The 17,139-nt window shown below is 59.7% G+C and overlaps 7 protein-coding genes across 7 annotated transcripts; 5 read left to right on the forward strand and 2 right to left on the reverse strand.

Annotated features, from left to right (window-relative positions):
• Positions 1–934: 934 nt before the first annotated feature.
• Positions 935–5,489, forward strand: BXZ73DRAFT_79233 (uncharacterized protein; the record flags this gene model as incomplete). Its single annotated transcript, XM_048023043.1, has 15 exons — positions 935–1,063; positions 1,173–1,232; positions 1,295–1,522; positions 1,546–1,885; positions 2,203–2,555; positions 2,742–2,844; positions 3,244–3,330; positions 3,354–3,651; positions 3,744–3,969; positions 4,052–4,079; positions 4,104–4,347; positions 4,418–4,511; positions 4,543–4,634; positions 4,699–4,760; positions 5,053–5,489. The coding sequence occupies 15 exons, from the start codon at positions 935–937 to the stop codon at positions 5,487–5,489; spliced, it is 2,781 nt and encodes a 926-aa protein (XP_047875742.1).
• A 548-nt stretch (positions 5,490–6,037) lies between these two features.
• On the reverse strand, positions 6,038–8,089 carry BXZ73DRAFT_103535 (Arginase/deacetylase; the record flags this gene model as incomplete). The annotated part of the gene is made up of 8 exons (XM_048015611.1): positions 6,038–6,421; positions 6,481–6,745; positions 6,795–7,149; positions 7,195–7,251; positions 7,312–7,366; positions 7,426–7,568; positions 7,623–8,004; positions 8,042–8,089. The coding sequence occupies 8 exons, from the start codon at positions 8,087–8,089 to the stop codon at positions 6,038–6,040; spliced, it is 1,689 nt and encodes a 562-aa protein (XP_047875743.1).
• Positions 8,090–8,370: 281 nt separating this feature from the next.
• Positions 8,371–10,006, forward strand: BXZ73DRAFT_79235 (uncharacterized protein; the record flags this gene model as incomplete). The annotated part of the gene is made up of 5 exons (XM_048023044.1): positions 8,371–9,193; positions 9,246–9,319; positions 9,340–9,502; positions 9,659–9,814; positions 9,846–10,006. The coding sequence occupies 5 exons, from the start codon at positions 8,371–8,373 to the stop codon at positions 10,004–10,006; spliced, it is 1,377 nt and encodes a 458-aa protein (XP_047875744.1).
• A 914-nt stretch (positions 10,007–10,920) lies between these two features.
• Positions 10,921–11,411, forward strand: BXZ73DRAFT_103537 (uncharacterized protein; the record flags this gene model as incomplete). The annotated part of the gene is made up of 4 exons (XM_048015612.1): positions 10,921–10,998; positions 11,064–11,127; positions 11,194–11,301; positions 11,365–11,411. 4 exons carry the CDS (start codon positions 10,921–10,923, stop codon positions 11,409–11,411), a joined length of 297 nt encoding a protein of 98 aa, XP_047875745.1.
• Positions 11,412–11,510: 99 nt separating this feature from the next.
• BXZ73DRAFT_91259 (S-adenosylmethionine transporter) lies at positions 11,511–12,629 on the reverse strand (the record flags this gene model as incomplete). The annotated part of the gene is made up of 7 exons (XM_048025916.1): positions 11,511–11,705; positions 11,761–11,943; positions 11,994–12,119; positions 12,140–12,157; positions 12,216–12,319; positions 12,377–12,473; positions 12,564–12,629. 7 exons carry the CDS (start codon positions 12,627–12,629, stop codon positions 11,511–11,513), a joined length of 789 nt encoding a protein of 262 aa, XP_047875746.1.
• A 914-nt stretch (positions 12,630–13,543) lies between these two features.
• BXZ73DRAFT_103539 (uncharacterized protein) lies at positions 13,544–14,232 on the forward strand (the record flags this gene model as incomplete). Its single annotated transcript, XM_048015613.1, has 4 exons — positions 13,544–13,624; positions 13,802–13,907; positions 13,962–14,139; positions 14,199–14,232. The coding sequence occupies 4 exons, from the start codon at positions 13,544–13,546 to the stop codon at positions 14,230–14,232; spliced, it is 399 nt and encodes a 132-aa protein (XP_047875747.1).
• A 904-nt stretch (positions 14,233–15,136) lies between these two features.
• BXZ73DRAFT_103540 (uncharacterized protein) lies at positions 15,137–17,064 on the forward strand (the record flags this gene model as incomplete). Its single annotated transcript, XM_048015614.1, has 6 exons — positions 15,137–15,458; positions 15,923–15,971; positions 16,025–16,188; positions 16,321–16,569; positions 16,614–16,735; positions 16,792–17,064. 6 exons carry the CDS (start codon positions 15,137–15,139, stop codon positions 17,062–17,064), a joined length of 1,179 nt encoding a protein of 392 aa, XP_047875748.1.
• Positions 17,065–17,139: the final 75 nt, after the last annotated feature.

Consider the following 17,139-nt stretch of genomic DNA (forward strand, 5'->3'; position numbering starts at 1 on the left):
TTCATCACAGGCGCATCTGTCGGTGCCGCATCAAAGATCAGGTTGACTGAGCAGGTACGAGGCCTATCCTACATGTAATTTGTCTCTCGCACAAATAGGCCGTGCTCCTCATGCTGTATGTGTCGCAGCGGAACGCCGTCTCTGCAGGAGCTCAAACGCTCATCGGCAGCAATTAACATACCCGCACCATCACGCCTCGCAGCGAAACATGTTGATCGGGTTGGACTTAAGTCACATCGTTCGAACAACGTGAGCCGGGTTCGCTCCTGCCGTCTCTCCACCGCCCGGCTTAACAGTGCTGCAGGAGTTAGGGCTTGCACGACCCATGTGATATGTTTTGCGGATCAAGCCCTCCCGACTTGCCTCGAGCCCCCCGACGTGAAACGATGACCCGCGACCGTTGCGAGTTCTCGCGGGCAGTGATCGCCACTGTTGCTGCACCGGCCACTGCAGGGCAGACGTCCGCCCGCGCCGTCGACGTCACTCGGCCACCGCGGCCTGCGGCGCGGGTCGTCAGGCGGCGGGACGGAGATGTCGACCGCGGCCGCCGGGCGGCCGATGCTTCCGCGGCGAGCTGAGCGGTGGCGGCCTTGTTGCTTGTAGGTCGAGTGCCGGTGCGTTTCCGATCCGCGATCGTGCTCGATCGCATTCATGTCGCTAGGGAGTCGATGGTCCGTGCTCCCGTCAGTAGTGCACGGCCTAGCCTGGTGTGGGCGCGGCTTTCGCTTTTTCACGAGGGACGCGCTTTTGTTTCCGATCAGGGGTGCGGAGCGTAGGTGTTGTGTGGGGGTGTCTCTGGAGGTATAGCTGCTGCAGGACTGGGGTCGGCTTGTTTTCCGAACAATAAACGGAGAGATAAAAGGGTGCGCCAAACGCAGGTTGGTCCGACTCGGTGCCTCGCGTTCTAGACTCAGACAGAGACGCTGCACATGCCATGTCGAATTCAACGGAAAACATAGCTTGTCAGAGACGCTTGGTTTGTGCTTGTCTCGGGCTGCAAGACGGAATCGAGACAGGAGACCAAGACTCGAGAGATCTTCAGATCTTGAATAGTGGTACACACGTGCGAGTGCGAGCGCCTGTATCACCGCATGCGGCGTTGGCACGGACGTCATTTCATGCTCTGACCATCTCCTGACCATCGAGTCTGCTCGACCACAAACCGCACGAAGACAGCGTGGCAGGGAAGCGCGTTCGTTGCACGAAGCACGGAGCATGGACCGTATGCGCTCGTAAGTTGCGATCTCTCGCGACCCGCTGCCCATCGAAAACGGGCGCTGACACTGACAACCAGTTGGCACTCGAACGATGGCACACATACTCCACCCCCGGTAACAGACAACGTACGGCACTGGTATCAGGGCTTATCGCTCGATTGCCTCGATTGCTCAGAACCCGGAACTTGGAGGTCCAACCAATGTGGCGTCCTGGTGCAGGTCGCGGTGAACGGGTGCCGCAGACAGATGCACGAACCTTGACCGCGGCAGGAAGCATCATCTCAAGGTCATACGCTGCATATGCGGTCAACTGACATACGCCAGGCAGCGATGCCAACCTGGCAAGCACCTGACGTTCGCCCTCGCCGTCCCCCATACGGTTCTTATCATCTGCCAGAAGCCCGCGCGACATTCACGAAGCCCGGCGGGGCCCCGCGCACTGTGGGCGACGGGCACACAAGCTTACACTCCCCGACCCGCGCCGCGCCGCGTGATTGCGCCGTCGCGGGGACCGCGCCACGGACCTGGAGGCGTGCGAGAACGCCCGTCGCCCGTTGCGCCCGCGGGGACCTCACAGGGTGCGGCGGCGGCGGGATGGGACGACCCGCGCACACTCCGTTCGGCGGCGGCCGCGGGGCCCTGGGCCCAGGGCGGAGATGGGGCAACAGGTGCGTGTCGTGCGAGCTCGCTGCGCGCCACCGCTCCCGCGCGGACAGGCTCCGCGCACTGTTGGGATAGCTTAACCTAACCGCGGGCATTAGCCGCAGGACTACGCCCGAGATGACGCGCCGGCGATCGTGCGTGGGGGGCGGGCGGCGGAAGGGAGGTGCGGGGTGCGGGGTGCGGGGTAGGCCGCTTCGCAATTCAGTCTTCAGGCCTCTGCGTTCGAGCTCACAGTGCTAGTGCCCGGGGCCTGTGGCGGTCGATGTGCCGTTCATCGTTCATCTCGCGTCTGCGCTTTTAGATGACTGAATGGACACTGCAGGGCTCGTCCACTGCGGCGCATCGGCATGGGCACCGCGCGCGTCCGCAGCCACCGGAGCGCGACGGCGACCTCGGCGCGGTGATTCGGTGCACAAGCAGCGATGTGCCAGCGCACGAAAGCCTGGCGGGCGCGAGCTGCAGCACGCACCAGCATGGCGCAAGGAGGGAGCTCTGTCCGTTGCGCGGCCTGACCAGCACCGGGCACCCGCCTGCGAAGCTCGGCTGAAGACGTCCCTGTCGGTACCCAGCAGGATGCGCAGCCCTCAGGGTGCGGGCGAGAGTTTTCCAGGGGTGAACGTATTCACTCTTGTTCTGGTTAGCAGTCTACTGAAGCCGGACCTTGTAGATTCGCGGGTGCGCGATAGATGCCGGAGGATCGTGCGTCCTCGTGGGAGCGCCATGCAAGTAGCCGATGGTCTTAGTGTCTTGTCGGCGTACAGACTGGTAATGTGCGCGGCTTGTGCGCGGTGTGCATCTTGTGCTCTCGCACTAGCACCAGGTGAGCAACTTGTTCCTGTGCTTACAAGATCGGTTTCTCAGACAACTCCGGGCCCACTTCCAGTCCAGGCTTGGCAAGTAGCTTCCGCGCTCGAAGGCCGCAAACCGCCTGACACGTCCACGCCGCGAGCTTCAATTCGATCATGTACGTTGTCATGAATCGCGCCTGTACGAACTCGCTGGCGTCTCCATACGGGTGTGAGCTAAATTCGCAGAGTCGGTATCGGCAGTCTGGCCACTACTTCGGAGCACGGCGTCCGCTTACCGACGAACTAGAAGGCTACCCGTCTGACAGGGACCAATCACGAAGTCCCGGTATTCTCATTGGGCCGTTGAGATGCCGGGGGGCTGATTTGCCTGGAGAGGTCCGCAAGATGCTCTTCTCCGCTTCTTCGTACTAGCACTTATGCAGACTTCGACTTACCACCAGCCCGTGCACGTTCAGACACTGCCTTGACCCGTGGCTGCTATGCGAAGTTCTGTTATGTCAAATCGGCGTGCGTTGCGGCTCATCTGACTGACCTGCACTCTCAAGACTGACCAGGGCTCTGGCATTCCATGACCGCCAGAGGAGGCCATGCCGCCGGGCCATTCCCATCTCATTACGCCTGCGCCGTCATTTTGAGCAAAGGTATGATGATCAGTCGCGTACAGGCTCAACGAGCACTAAAACTAGCGTCCAGGTACCACTACGCGTTCCGGTTCACGTACACGGAATTCACGCTCCCCACGGGGCTCGCAAGGCTCGCAACGAATCACAGCCAGCCCTGACACTTAAGCCGACATCCGCTGACGCACGCCATCAGCGTAGGCTGAATACCGGCAACGCACACGGGGTTCCCCGCATGCCCCTAGCGTCCTCGTCACCCTCGCGATTCCGAATGGCCACGGCGTTCCAAACGCTCGCACTCGCCCGAGCGCACCGGCGAGTTTGGTCCAATGTCGTGCGCCGGTGAGCGCCACCATCACGACAACCGCCCCTTGCCTTGCGCCACCGACTTTTTTAGATCTCAAGGCTTCAATGCTCACGCGCACGGCCCTCAGAGAAGCCCAAGTGCTCGCTCGTTCTGCTCCTGCCCGATTGGAGTTATTCTTGCGTAAGGACAAGGCACTTGTCGAGCACCTGCCTCGTACTGACCCTCACCGTCTGACAGGACACGCGCCCCGTCTTCTAGGACCGCACAAGCGTTTAGTCGGCGGCGGGCGTAAGGGACGGTCTCGAGGCCACAGCGCCCCTCCCGCACAGCCCTCCAGCGCGAAGCCAGTCTTCGTGCGATAGGACGCCGTGTGTGCATTGAACGTGAGACTTCACACCTCTGTCGCCGCTGACGCCGGTGGACTTACGCCGGCAGACCGCGCTCGTCGTTTCTTTTCAGAACGGTGTGCAATGCATCTGGCGGTTAGGTCGTCGCGGCGGCTTCGCTGGAGCGCTTGGCGTGTCTTCCGAGCGCGCCTTCGAAGCCCGTGATCCAGGGTTCCAGACCGGTTCGACGCGTCGCTTCGGGGCCGTCCGTGCCCCTTCCGTCACCAATGGAGTTGCAAGTTGGGGCAAGCGGAACCGCGCGCACGCCTCGCTGGGGCCGGCGATCAAAGGGCGAAGGCAGAGGCGACTAGACTGGTCTGAGGCTGACGTCGGCGCAGGGCTCGGGTGACGCCACCCAGTGCCAAGTCATCGCTGCGCATCATGCAAATTCGAACGGCTTTGTGGTCGACCTCAGGTTGGAGGCGGATAGTGAGGGCCTGGGCCGCGTTGGAGATGATCGCGATGGAGGCGAGCCTCAAGATTGGCTCGGAATGCGGTGTCTCACCATGGTGTGCCGACATTAGACGGCACATGGACCAGGTGTCGAGTTATTCCACATCGCGCTCGTTCTGGAGTGGACATGATGAGCGGGGCTGGTATTGTACGGGTAACAGCGGGGCTGGCAAGTGGAGGTGAGTATGGTTAACTGCTAGGCGAGTGCTCATGTCTGACGTACCATATGCAATCGCTGGTTAGCCCGCTATCCTCGGCAGCCATCCAGTCACCTAGAGTAGACTCTCGGGCCTCGACCACAGTGCGTAAGTCCCAGGAAAAACCACACAAATACAAGACAAATGAACCACAAGTACTCTGTCGATATACTCGTCTACCCTTTAAACAATCCTGCTCGCCGCCCGAATCACCCTATCCGAACAGTGCTCGCAATGCTGCCCGAACCGATTCGCCGCCTTCTCCATCCCGTCTGCGAGAACACAAAAACAGCCGTCATCCACTCTGCTCTCGCCGATGAGCAGGACGAACTCACTTAGCACCACGCACACATGCTCGCCCTCAGAGTCCCCGCCCATCTTTCCCCTTGCCTCCTCCAAGATCGCGGCGTCGCTGTGCCAGTTGTCGCCCGCCCTGACCCCGCCGTCCGGCGTGCGTGGGCCCCTCAGGAACTCCGCTCCATGCCCGGGCGGCCTCCGCGGGCCCCCGTAATGCGCGGACCAGCGCGGCTCGAGGCTCGCCGCCCACACGTCCCCAACGTTGTACGGCTGCGGGCTCGGCGTGCGCGCGGGGGCTCCGGCGCGGCGGGGAGCGGGCAGCCGTTCTCGTCCCGCGGCCTTGGCGTCGACGGGCCCTGGGACGGGGGACTGGAGTTGGTGAGACCAGGACGCTCCGCGACGGGCAGGGGGGTGCCTGAGGCCTTGCGCGCGCGGCGGCGCTCGGCGACGTCGGCGAGCCAGAGGGAGGTGCTGTCCTTGCGCGGCCGCGTGGACGTGGACGTGGACGGGGCGCCGTCTGTGGACGTGCTGGGGCGGTGAGCGGCGCAGAGCTTTGACATGGGAGGGAATCTTGTTTTGTGGGCGCACCTGGTCCCTCCTTTGCACGCGTCTCGTATCGCCCCGAGAGGGGTCGGTTGTGTGACATGGAGATGATGGTCAGAGCACCCAAGAAGACGTGCTACGGGGAGCGAGGGGAGAGAGACAGAGCATCTGTGGATTCAAGCGCATGTTATGAGGAGCTGCTGACCACCTGCTGGAGCATTCATGGAGCATGAGAAGTTCGGAGTTAATGGGGTCATATGGTTCTCCCAACATACTGTCGGAGGCATAGCTTGATGGAGGATTTATCGAGTCAGTTATGACGTATGCTGGAGTAACCTCGAACGCACAGTTGTAATCACTGCCCGTCCGGACGTTGTAAGTTTGCTGCAAGCTTGTACGTGGGAAGCTGGTATCTGGTATTCGAAACATTGCACTGTACAGGACGGAATCTGGTACTTGGTCTCCTCTCGGACAATTGAATCAAGAGAACGCGATAGAGTAGCATAATGATATGACAAACATCAAACAAACCAAAATCCGCACTGTCAGGCGTTCGGCTGTGGGCCCAGCTTCAAAATCACCCTCGGCAGCTTCTTGGAGGCCGACTGAGCCGCGCCACCCTCCTCGGGGACCGACGCATCCGTCGAGACCGAATCGCTCTCTTCGTCAGTGAACGTGATGGCGGCCGCTGCCCCTTTCTTTGCGGCGATCTTCTTCCCCGGGGATGCCGCCGGACTCGCTCGCGCAGGCTTCCTGTCGCGCAACGTGCGGTCTGACGCAGCAATGGGCGCGCGGGGGTGGGAGATGGGGGCGAGCGTGTGCGAGGCGTCAATGGACGCGAAGAGCTCGACCGTGCGCGCGAGCCAGGGGACCGGGGGCGTGGTGTTGGACGGCCGGCCGCCCCGCCGCTTCTTGGTAGCCGCCTCGAGCTGGCGACGGACGCGTACGATGAGTGCATGCGGACGAGCGCGCCTGGAGCTGCACATACCGCGATGAGGTTCTCCCGACTCCACCAGGTCGGGTCCACCGGGTGCGTATCGTCTTCGAGGAAACCGGCGAGGTGGGCCATCGCGCCGCTGGCGAGCGCGCGGTCGCTGTAGCCACCTTCGAGGACGCTGATGAGGCGGCCGTTGGCGTAGCGCGAGGCAAATGCGCGGGTGTCGCGTGCGAATCGGTAGTAGAATGATGTGGGTACCTTGCGTCCGTGGCGCGACATACCAGGGTGCTCGTGCTCGCTCGCGTCGAAGCCGCAGCTTTGGGAAACGCGTGAGTGAGGGAAGCTCTGGTAAAAGAGAAGCATACCTGATGAACACCAAGACGTCATCCGAAGACTTGCCGGTGTTCTCGAGGAATTCGCCTGCTTTCTGTAGCAGGCGAGAGTAGGGCCCTGCATACAGCTTATCCCAGAATTCGTCTTCAGAGGTGTACGGCGACAGATGAATATTCTCGATGTGCTGCCCGTGCGGTCCATGGATAGAGACCGAGGCTGCTTGTACCAAGCTCGTCTTCCCGTCTTCGCATGGGTAAGATAAAATGTCATGGATGCTGCCGTAGTAGACTTGCAGTCCGGGCTCGTGAGGCGCACCCGCTTCCCCTTCGAGCTGCTTGCGATACGTTTCCTCGTTGATCTGCCATGCGATGGCTTGTGTGCCGTTACCTGTAGCGTGTCAGCTGACTTCCACCAGGCTGCCTACCAACTCACCATGATGCAAGTCGATGTCCAAGACAACAACACGGTTAATCTTATACTTGAGATAGGCTGTGATTATGGATACTTAAGCAACATTGGGCCTGATATCTCAAAATTGCAGGGGCTCACCGTGAGCAGCACCCACGGCCACATTGTTGACGAAGCAGAATCCTGAGGGTGTATCCTGTGCATGGTGTATGTCAGAACATACAGGACTACTATTACGCGGGCACGCCGTCCCACCTCTCCGCAATGGTGCCCAGGTGGACGGACGGCCACGAAAGCTTGAGAAGGAGTGTCGGGGCTAGGCAAACCAACAACGCTGTCCACAGCTTCACACATGGTTCCAAGGGCACCTTGTATGGCGTCCAACGATCCTGGGCAAACTGTAGGCCTGGCAGAGTGAGTAAATGCAAAGCAACAGGTTCGGAAGAACACACGGTACAAGTCGCCTTGGTTGTAGCCCTCGGGGATCTCGCTACCGCCCTGGTTTATCTTGTCGTGGCTGTCTTGCGTCCACTTCTTGAGAGTCTTCAGATACACATCGTCGTCTATGTCGCCATGCACGAACTTGACTGCCGCGTGGTTCAGAATGTCTACAGTTGCGCCACTGTGGACAATGGTAGCCGGCACGCGCGCGGGCTGCTGGGTCGCGCATGGCGTCGAAAGCTGGAGCTTCTCGAGAGCCTTCGTCAGTTCATCTTCATCCTCCTCCGTTCTGAGCGGGGCGTTAGCGGGCGCGGGTTTGGTCGGCGCGCCTTCCTCCATGCGCGCGATGGCGGCCGCGAGCCCGACATTGACCGCGCGCAGCCGTTCCGGCCGCTCGAAGATGTGCGAGTTGTCTCGCGACCGAATGTACCGATGCAGAAGGCATGCTTTTTTGCAGATATATCGATGTTGGGGGCATGGCGAGGGCGCGGGCGCGGATGGTTTGGGACAGGTTGGAAAGGCGACCGCGGTAAGGTCGCGCGCGACGCGAACCCCGGCTCGCCAAGCTTTTCGGAGCTTGAAATAACTCACACCTCAGCCACAGTCAAGCCTTTCGGAGTTCGAATTTTATAGAAATGGATCGCTTTGGGATCGCCGCCGTGCATCCGCGCCACGCGCGGTCACGTTGTACATGCTGCAGCTGCCTCCTGCATCCGCTCCGCCACGCCCCCTTCCTCCTCCCTCTACTGCCACCTCAACATGGACGGCCAACGAAGGGCGGCAGACAACCTCTCATGGCTCGCTCTTTTCGCGCAGCAGCGCCGTCTCGCTGGGCAGGCTCCTCCGCGCGGAGAACCGCGCAACCTGCTCGACCTGCTCCTAAATCCCGACTTCCACCCCCACGACTTCATCCCCACCGACGCTGCGCACAACCATGATCTCGATGCTTATGCCGATATGCCCCCGTTGAACGACGACGACGACGACGACACGCCCTCCGGTTCCCCTAGCCGCAGTGGCTCCCCCTCGCCATCGTCGGCTGACACTAACGACGAAGATGGTGATTTGCCCCCGCCGTTAGAAGCGGACGACTCCCCCATCCCCGCTTCTTTCTTCTCCAACACGACCCGCCAACAGTCCCCTGTAACTGAGCCCCTCGATGCTTCCGCTCCCCGACCGGATGTGGAAGGTGGTCGTGCTCCCTCCTCCCCTCGCACTACTGTGCAGCGTTCAGGCTCTCGTCCTTCCGCGACGGACGATGGCCATGACTCCGATGCAGAGAGCACGAGCAGTCTTCCGACACTCCAGAGCATCTCGGACTCGGAGGACGAAGACGAGGAGGACGTCGAAGACGATGATGGCTCTATGCCCTCCATGGCCACCGTTAGCGACTCGGACGAATGGGAAGACGAGGAGGGCGGAGACTGGAGCGACGGGGAGGGCGATGACTCCGAGGGTATTACGTGGCAAGAGATGTTCCTCCCGCCAACCGATGGATTCCAACCCCTCTGCGAGCAGGAACTTGCCCTTCGACGCCGTCGACGAGCCTTTCTTCAGCTCGCGAGCGCTGTTGGAGAGGGCAGTAAGTTGTATGCGCTGCTTTTGTTCGTCTACTGTACTGATCATTTCAGCAGAGGGAGGATTTTTCGACGTCACGGAGTTCACCTCCCGGCTAACTGCATTCGACGAGGATCCAGAACGGGCGAAGGTTTGATGGCCGGAATGGAGGTGGCATCGGAGGAGCTGGTCAAGCGGTACGAGGTGCTTCGAACAGATGACGGTGAGCCAGCGGACGGGTGCGCAATCTGTCGGGAAGGTCTGCTCGAAGTCTCCGCGGATGAACACAAGGCCCAAGCAGTCCTGCAAAACAGACTCGGAGCTCCCGTTCCACGTGAGCCGCAGTTGGACTGCATTCTCGCCTTCCCCTGTGCCGGTAAACATCTCTTCCACAAGAACTGTCTATCCCCGTGGCTCTCGAGGAAAACGACTTGCCCAACATGCCGGTTTGACATCGACCCTTCTTCGCTCACTTTGCGGTTGTATCAAGATGTTCCCGAAGCCGGGCCCTCTCGGCCGGTGTCACGATCTGGACGTACCTGGAAGCCGCCAAAGGTGGAGACTCTGCTTGAGTGGGTACAAGGGGAAGAACAGGCTCGTGCGAAGGGCGTCCCACGAGAGCGACCGTCAGTCACAATGCCCGAATGTGAGTTCTTTTGCCTCTGTAAATCTTCAAGTCACTGACGAGCAGCAGACGTGTCGCCCGCTCCGCCAGTTCACTCACTCCCTGAGTTTGATCCCTACCGCAATGTGGGGTTTCTTCCCCCAGCACCCCCTTCTTTCGTGCGATCGGACCCCCATTCCCCTGTCCCCATCCCGCAATATCCTCCTTGGCTAAGGGCGGTACGAATCAATCAGATAGCTCAACCGCACAACATCACCGTCGGTTCCCCGAATGCCGTTGCCGAACCTGCAGTTGGCAGCTTCACCTCCTGGTCACACCGAGGAGCTTGGCCGATTGCATGGAAGTCCCCTTATGCGCTCTCCACCCGATGGCGTATATGAGCTGGGGGACACTCGAAGCCCCGGCAGGTCCCCTCAGCCGGATTCTGCGGTTTCCAACCCAGCCGACGACCTGGATTGAACGGCCCTGTGCTCCCTGCCCCACATTTTCCTATTTCTCGGATTCCCTGGACAAGGCCCTTAGATGAGGAAGGTATAAGAAGCATATTGGTGGTCTATCATACGATGTATATCTGCTCGCAAGTCGTTCACATGCTCTCAATCACAATGTCGTTTTGCTGTCCTTGCCTTCGCAGGATGAGGAAGGTGGCCGCGTGCTCGTTATATGGGGCTTACAGCTTCATGCAATACTGTGCAAATTCAATGTCTCAACGCCACAGTGGTTCTTCAATTGCGTCCTACAGGGGGTGAACCGGTGACAACTGGGGGTGCGTCATATGTGGCTCCATGACCCCGGCACATGCTCTCTCCAGCACCCACGCCCAGTGCACCCACAGCTCCCAGAGCTTGCTTGCGTGATCGGGTACTCTTTGTCGCGTCAAGCGAGCGGGGTCGCGGTGGGGTCGATGAGGTCAAGCACAAGGTTCTCTGCGGTTCTTCGGAGAGCGCAGCGTCTCCCCGCCTGGAGCCTCGTCCTCATCGAACTGAGTCCGTCGAGTATATAAACCCCCTGCTCCTTGGCTTGGAGTGGCCAGAACACCCCTCTGCATCCTAGCAGCAACTTCATCCTCTTCAACTACTCATCATCATCCACTCCCCTCCACCTGAACAACCTACAGTAACCTAACCATGTCCGGACACGAGCCGTATCGCCCCTACGAGTTCGAGGGCACGAACCTGCCCGGCTTCAACTCGGAAGGCCTCCGCGTCGGCCCTCAGCCTGGATCCCGCACCACCGAGGGTCAGGGGACACTGGCCCCCACGCCGGCCAGACGGGTCTGCAGGGACAGCAGCCACCGCTCGACCCGTTCCTCGAGGCGCAGCAGAACGACATGAGTCCGTAGCTTTTCGCCGTCTCAGCGAACTGAGGGCTGACGGGTGTGTTGCGCAGAACGGTCGCAGGGGGCACGCGCCCCACACATGACCCCACCGACACTGCGAGGTGGGAGTCGAGCGGGGACTTCAAGCCGAACCAGAATCGCAAGGCGTCTGTGGGCGAGAAGATCAAGGGTATGTCGATTTACCCTGCTGGGCTTGTACATACGCGGGGTGCTGACCGACGGTGCCGTACAGTGAACGTCGAGAAGCTGGTGGATCATCTCCCCGGTCGTACCCACTGAACGATCACGACAACGGAGTAAGAGTTGAAGTCTCCTGCAGTGAAGTGATTATTAGTCTCTATGCGTGTAAGGCATGAATGCTGCAGTGTATAAACACATCTAATCCGAATCTGCGTCCAAACGTCCCATAAGCGTGTGGACTGTCCATTCGTACACCCCCAAGAAGATGGCGCCGCCGGCTGATATCCAGAGTGTCCTTGGTATAATCCCAGCGAACAGTGCCTTTGGCCCCTCATTGACGTATATCTGTTGGAAGCGTGTGAAGACCGAGGGGTAACCGTGCTTAGACGGATCCTATGTAAGCAAGCGCGTCAACTTTGTGTCGCGAATAGAAGCGAATAATACCCACCCGCATATCTAGCATGACTCGAGTCTTCAGAACGTCTAGTGGTGTTGTGAGGGCGGCAGCGACGCCACCCGCGAAGCTGCCGCAGACGGCGGCCTCGTGCGCATGTAGAGGTCTATGAAGAGTCTTGGCAAGGCGCAGCTTCAGCCACTCGTAGAGCGGGAACTGGAACGAGGTGAACGGGATCTGTTGACAGTTGAACGCGATGCACAATGCATGTATACATCCGATCTCACCTCGCGCATGATAGTTGTCCCGAATCCCCTGTAGAACCCCGCAATGCCTTCCGTCGAGAGTAAGAGCTTCGCGGCTCCGTAGGAAGACTTGGCCGCGGCACCATAGGACGATGTCTGGGCGCGCGTCTTGATCACTTCGGTAGGACACGTATTGAGCAGGCTGCCTGACGCAAACTGCTGCATCAGTAAGCACATGAACGTCGACGAGTATGCGCTACGCACCACTTCACCCATGGATGCGGCAAGCATGTGGGTGACCGCCGCGTAGTCGGAAGAGATGGGGAGGGTGCGCTTGAGCGTGTCATACGTGCAAAAGAACACAGCAGCTGGACAGCGCACATTCATGTCAACGGGATACTGGCGCGAACATAGTGAGCACTCACCTCCAGGTGCACTCCCCACTACGACACTCCCGATCCCCTTGTACACCCCAGTGAATCCACCCGCACGCACGAAGCCCTGCGAGGATTGCAGACGTGTCTTGATTGTGTCGATGGGGAAAACAAGAGGTCAACCGCTGTGCCTGCCGCACCCCCTGCCTTGATGAAGCGTTAGAGAGTATTCTGTTACAGGACGAGCGGTGATGGAACGTACGACCAGCGACTGGTAGAACGTCGGCCCGGATTTCGTGGACATCGTGGGGCACTGGAACAGCGCAAGAGCAAGAGCTCGCGCGTTCACTTCAGTGCTAAGCCGGTGACGGGATCCACACAGTGTGCAGAAGGAGATGGCAGGGGGAAGACGAGTGGAGGACGGTCGGCGCAACTCGTCGCGTGCCACCGCGGCGCGGGACTCCCGGCGTTTTGTTTGTCTCGCGAGCCGCGGCGAGCCTCCCGCTCGCGAGTCACTCCGATACCCCACTCCCTCCATCTCTCAGTACGCACTCCTTCCTACGTTGCACAGAGAAACCTACAGCAATGGACGACACACTGAATTTCCTTCCTCGGCACCAAAGCCCGTTCCATCCCAAGAAAAGGAGGAAGACGAGCAGTCCGAGTCCGAGTCGGAGACGAAGACCAGGGTCCGGATTGGACAAAAATCCCGTGCGTGTGCACGCGCGAGTTCTCCGAAGCATGTTTAAAGCTCTTTCTTCCAGTGGACTCGCTGCGTCGCGTCCGGTCATTCCTAAACGAGGCGAGAAAGATTTCGAGCCCTCTGCGCAAGGAGGGTCGAATCTGCAAAAGCATGTCCTAGACCGCTCGCGCGGTGCGATGTTGGACGCCCTGAAGGCGACGCGCACGATCTCCCAGTGAGTATTATCCTATGTCTTCCGTTTGTGCCCCGTGCTCATCGCGGCCTTCAGCAAGTCCGTGAGCCATGCGATATGGTATCCACAACTCAAGCGGGCGCACGTCACCGTATCTAGGGGAATTCTCTTCGCGAGTATCGGCCATTCTGCAGCAAGAGCAACCGGGGCCGGATGGAACCGTCAAGTCACAAAAACGACTGGAGCTCCTCCCAGAGGAGGCCTTGTACTTGGTCGAGCGTGGCGCCATGTACTGTTGGAGACCCACGGACCTACCTTTACCTCAACACCGCTGCTGGACGACATGGAGGGAGTGCCGATGTCGGTGCAGCAGGCGTATGCGGAGATGATTGGGATTGAGGATTTAACGTTCGAGAAGTACCAGGTATGTGGATCTATACCGTCTACGCTGTGTGCGGCAGTAACGATGATGCCTTCAAGGTCTATGCATATCTAAAGAGGTTGGGATACGTCGTCACTCGAACGAACTCCCCTTCCTCCGACTATCCATCGCCTCCGCCCTTCAATTTGAAGTCCTCCAGTCACTGTCAATATTTGCGAGAATATACAACGCATTGGCATCATTCCTGGGGCGACCAATCGTCCGAAATCGTATTGGTGGCGGCCGCTTGGGTCTGTTAGCTGGTTACACCACGGTCTTGCACATAGTAAGCCACATGCTCTGCTGCACATCGATCCATAATCCTCAACGTTTGCCGCAGACACCCTCTTCAAGTCCATGCGGTTCTTTCCGTCTGGGAGCAGCGCCCCATTACACGTGAAGAAACCGGCCGACTCTCTGTCGTCCCCCTACCAGATCTTCTTCAACCTCTACAAGCCCTCGACGCCGTTCAAAAAGACCGCACCCCCACAACCCGACTTCTCCGTAGTAGTTGTCAAGTGAGTTTTTTTTTGCGACTTTCCGTTATGTCCGTGCTCACCTTCACCACCCATCCCAGTGCACGCACCAACCCCCGTTCCGTCACTCACTGAGCTCACCGACCTGTTCGGCGAGCTTCCCGTGCTACCTCCTCCGGTCCCCGTAAGCGGATGTCCTTCGCGCAGCAGAAGGCCGCTGCTGCCGCCTCCTCCCAGCAACCGCAGAAGGCTCCCCTGAACCTACAGCACTGACGAGCATAGATCTCCCCAGTCTCTCGCATCAAGAGCATGGACGTGGGTATGGCCTTGGTCGCCAGTCCCCGCCAAAACCTCCTACTCGAAACCCCAATCCGTTCCCGCTGCTCAAGACCGGAAACAAGATGGTCGTCATCGCGGTCGTGACGCCGGACGATCAGCTTCTTCAGATTCGGGCAAGGGGTCTTCTCGGAGTGGCCGATGGCTTGATTCGAGTCCTTGTACTTGTAGTGTTGAGAAATGCAGCATCGCACCAGGGTTATCTAGCGAAAAGATCAGAATATGCCACGGGAGCCGTCAATGTCGTAGGACTCACCACAGTGTGATAACTTGACCATCTAAACGCGACTCGAGGTTCGGGAGAATTCCTCCAAAGGACTTGGATGGCGGACCGGCTACAACGAGCGAGGCTGGCCAAAGGGGCGACCGAGGAGAATGAGCCTCGGAAGAATTTCCACTCCTTGGTTTGGATGGCGCAGGAGGCTGGGGTAACGGAAGAGCGGATACTTTATCCCTTCTTGTCCAGAACGAACAGGAACCAACCCAGCACTCGTCCAGCCGGGCCCTGTGCCTTGGGCTATGAACGCGAAACGAGACCCCAAAACGACTAGTGGCAGGCTACACTCCCGACGCGGCCCGGCGGCCCGGTCCGGGATGCGAGACAAATGGGAGCTGGCTCATAAGGCCCCTTGCCCAGAAAAATGGTCCGTCCATCGCTAACACCCCCCGCTTACCACCCGCTCTTTGCTGAGCGTTGGAGGCCATGCTCCGCCGCCTCGTCTCGCGCCGCACCCTCGCGATGGCCTCTGGGGCCACCGCTCTCTCCGCCGCGGGCGGGTACTACTACCTCAACTCGGGGCCCACCTATCCCCCATCCACGAAGGAGACCCGCAGACCTCCCCCGCCATGGACTCCGCCCTCGCGCCAGCAGATGCTTGACGCGCTGAAGCTCTCGAGCCAGGACCCGACTCAGGAGTTCGACCTACTCGTCGTTGGAGGAGGCGCGACGGGCGCGGGTGTCGCCGTGGACGCGGCCAGCCGAGGCCTCAAGGTCGCGTTGGTCGAGATGGACGACTTCAGCTCCGGTGAGTGTCGCGATCGTCGTGGGGAACATGCGTGAGGGGCCAGTGCGCGGGCGGGAGCATCTTCGGCGAATGTGCACGTTCTCCGGCGCGGTTATCATGCTCCGAGGCCTGCTGCTCTCATCGCGGACCGCCCGGACGTTGCTCGCCGCCCGCATACGTTCGGCACGGGTTCGAATGTCGCGTACACGGGGGATGGTTGCGCCGTGTCGCCTCCGTCCAATTCGTCAGGCGTCGCTCCTCATTTGCCTGCGGGCATCGTCATGGACGCGCTGAGCGTTTCGCGCGTGTACAGTGGATGCGGAGAGAGCGTATACTCAAGTTTTGCTCTCCAGGAACTTCTTCGAAGTCCACCAAAGCTTGTCCATGGCGGAGTGCGGTATCTACAGAAGGCTGTCATGGAGCTCGATTATGAGCAATACAAGCTCGTAGTCGAAGCTCTTCACGAGCGCAAGATCTTTCTGCAGACTGCACCCTATCTCTCCGCATGCTGCCAATCATGCTGCCAATATACAAGTACGTTCGTTCTTGTATCATGCTACTGTCCTGGCGATTCATATTATTCCTAGGTATTGGCAGGTTCCATACTACTGGGCCGGTTGCAAGATGTACGATTTATTGGCTGGAAAGGAGAACATGGAAACATCCTATCTTATGAGCAAGGGAAAGGCGCTTGAGGCGTTCCCTATGCTCAAGCAGGACGGTTTGGTTGGGGCACTTGTCTACTATGATGGTGAGTACACGCTTTCATCTGTCTTGGTCAAAACCTTAAGACCGCCCAGGACAACACAATGATTCCGAATGAACATGGCTCTTATCATGACCGCGGTAAAGGAGGGTGCGGTGGTTGCCAACCACGTACAAGTCACTTCTCTCGACAAGAAGGATGGCAAGCTCAGCGGCGCGAAAGTCCGCGATGTCCTTACCGGCAAGGAATTCAACGTCTCTGCGAAGGGGATCGTCAACGCGACAGGCCCCTTCTCCGACTCCTTGCTCACTATGGACAACCCCGACCACAAGCCCATCGTGCAGCCCTCCTCCGGAACCCACATCACGCTCCCCAACTACTACTCTCCCCGCACAATGGGCTTGCTTGACCCTGCTACCTCGGATGGTCGCGTCATCTTTTCCTCCCTTGGCAAGGCAACACTATTGCAGGCACCACGGACACACCCGCGGAAGTTTCGACGGCGCCTCGGGCGCAGGAGGAGGAGATCCGGTGGATTCTCGAGGAGGTCCGCCGATACCTCAGCCCGGACATCAGGGTCCGCCGTGGTGACGTACTCAGTGCATGGTCCGGACTGCGCCCGCTCGTGCGCAATCCCAACGCGGCGAGCACGAGGGCCTTGTCCGCAATCACATGATCCACGTCAGCGAGAGCGGCCTCCTTACCATCGCGGGCGGGAAGTGGACGACCTACCGCGCGATGGCGGAGGAGACGGTAGACAAGGCCATTGAGGTGTTCAACCTCAAGGACCGGACCAAGCGTGGGTGCGTCACGGAGCACCTGCGGCTGATCGGCAGCGATGGCTGGAGCCGGAACATGTTCATTGGGCTCGTGCAGAGGGTAAGCCCCTCCCCTGGATTCAACGACGCATACGCAGACTGATGCGCAAATTTGGCAGTACGGCCTCGAAACCGAGGTCGCCAAACACCTCTCGGACAACTACGGCGACTGTGCCTG

The sequence above is a fragment of the Epithele typhae genome (genome assembly GCF_022376455.1).
Source record: "Epithele typhae strain CBS 203.58 chromosome Unknown BXZ73scaffold_41, whole genome shotgun sequence".
Lineage (NCBI taxonomy): Eukaryota > Fungi > Basidiomycota > Agaricomycetes > Polyporales > Epitheliaceae > Epithele > Epithele typhae.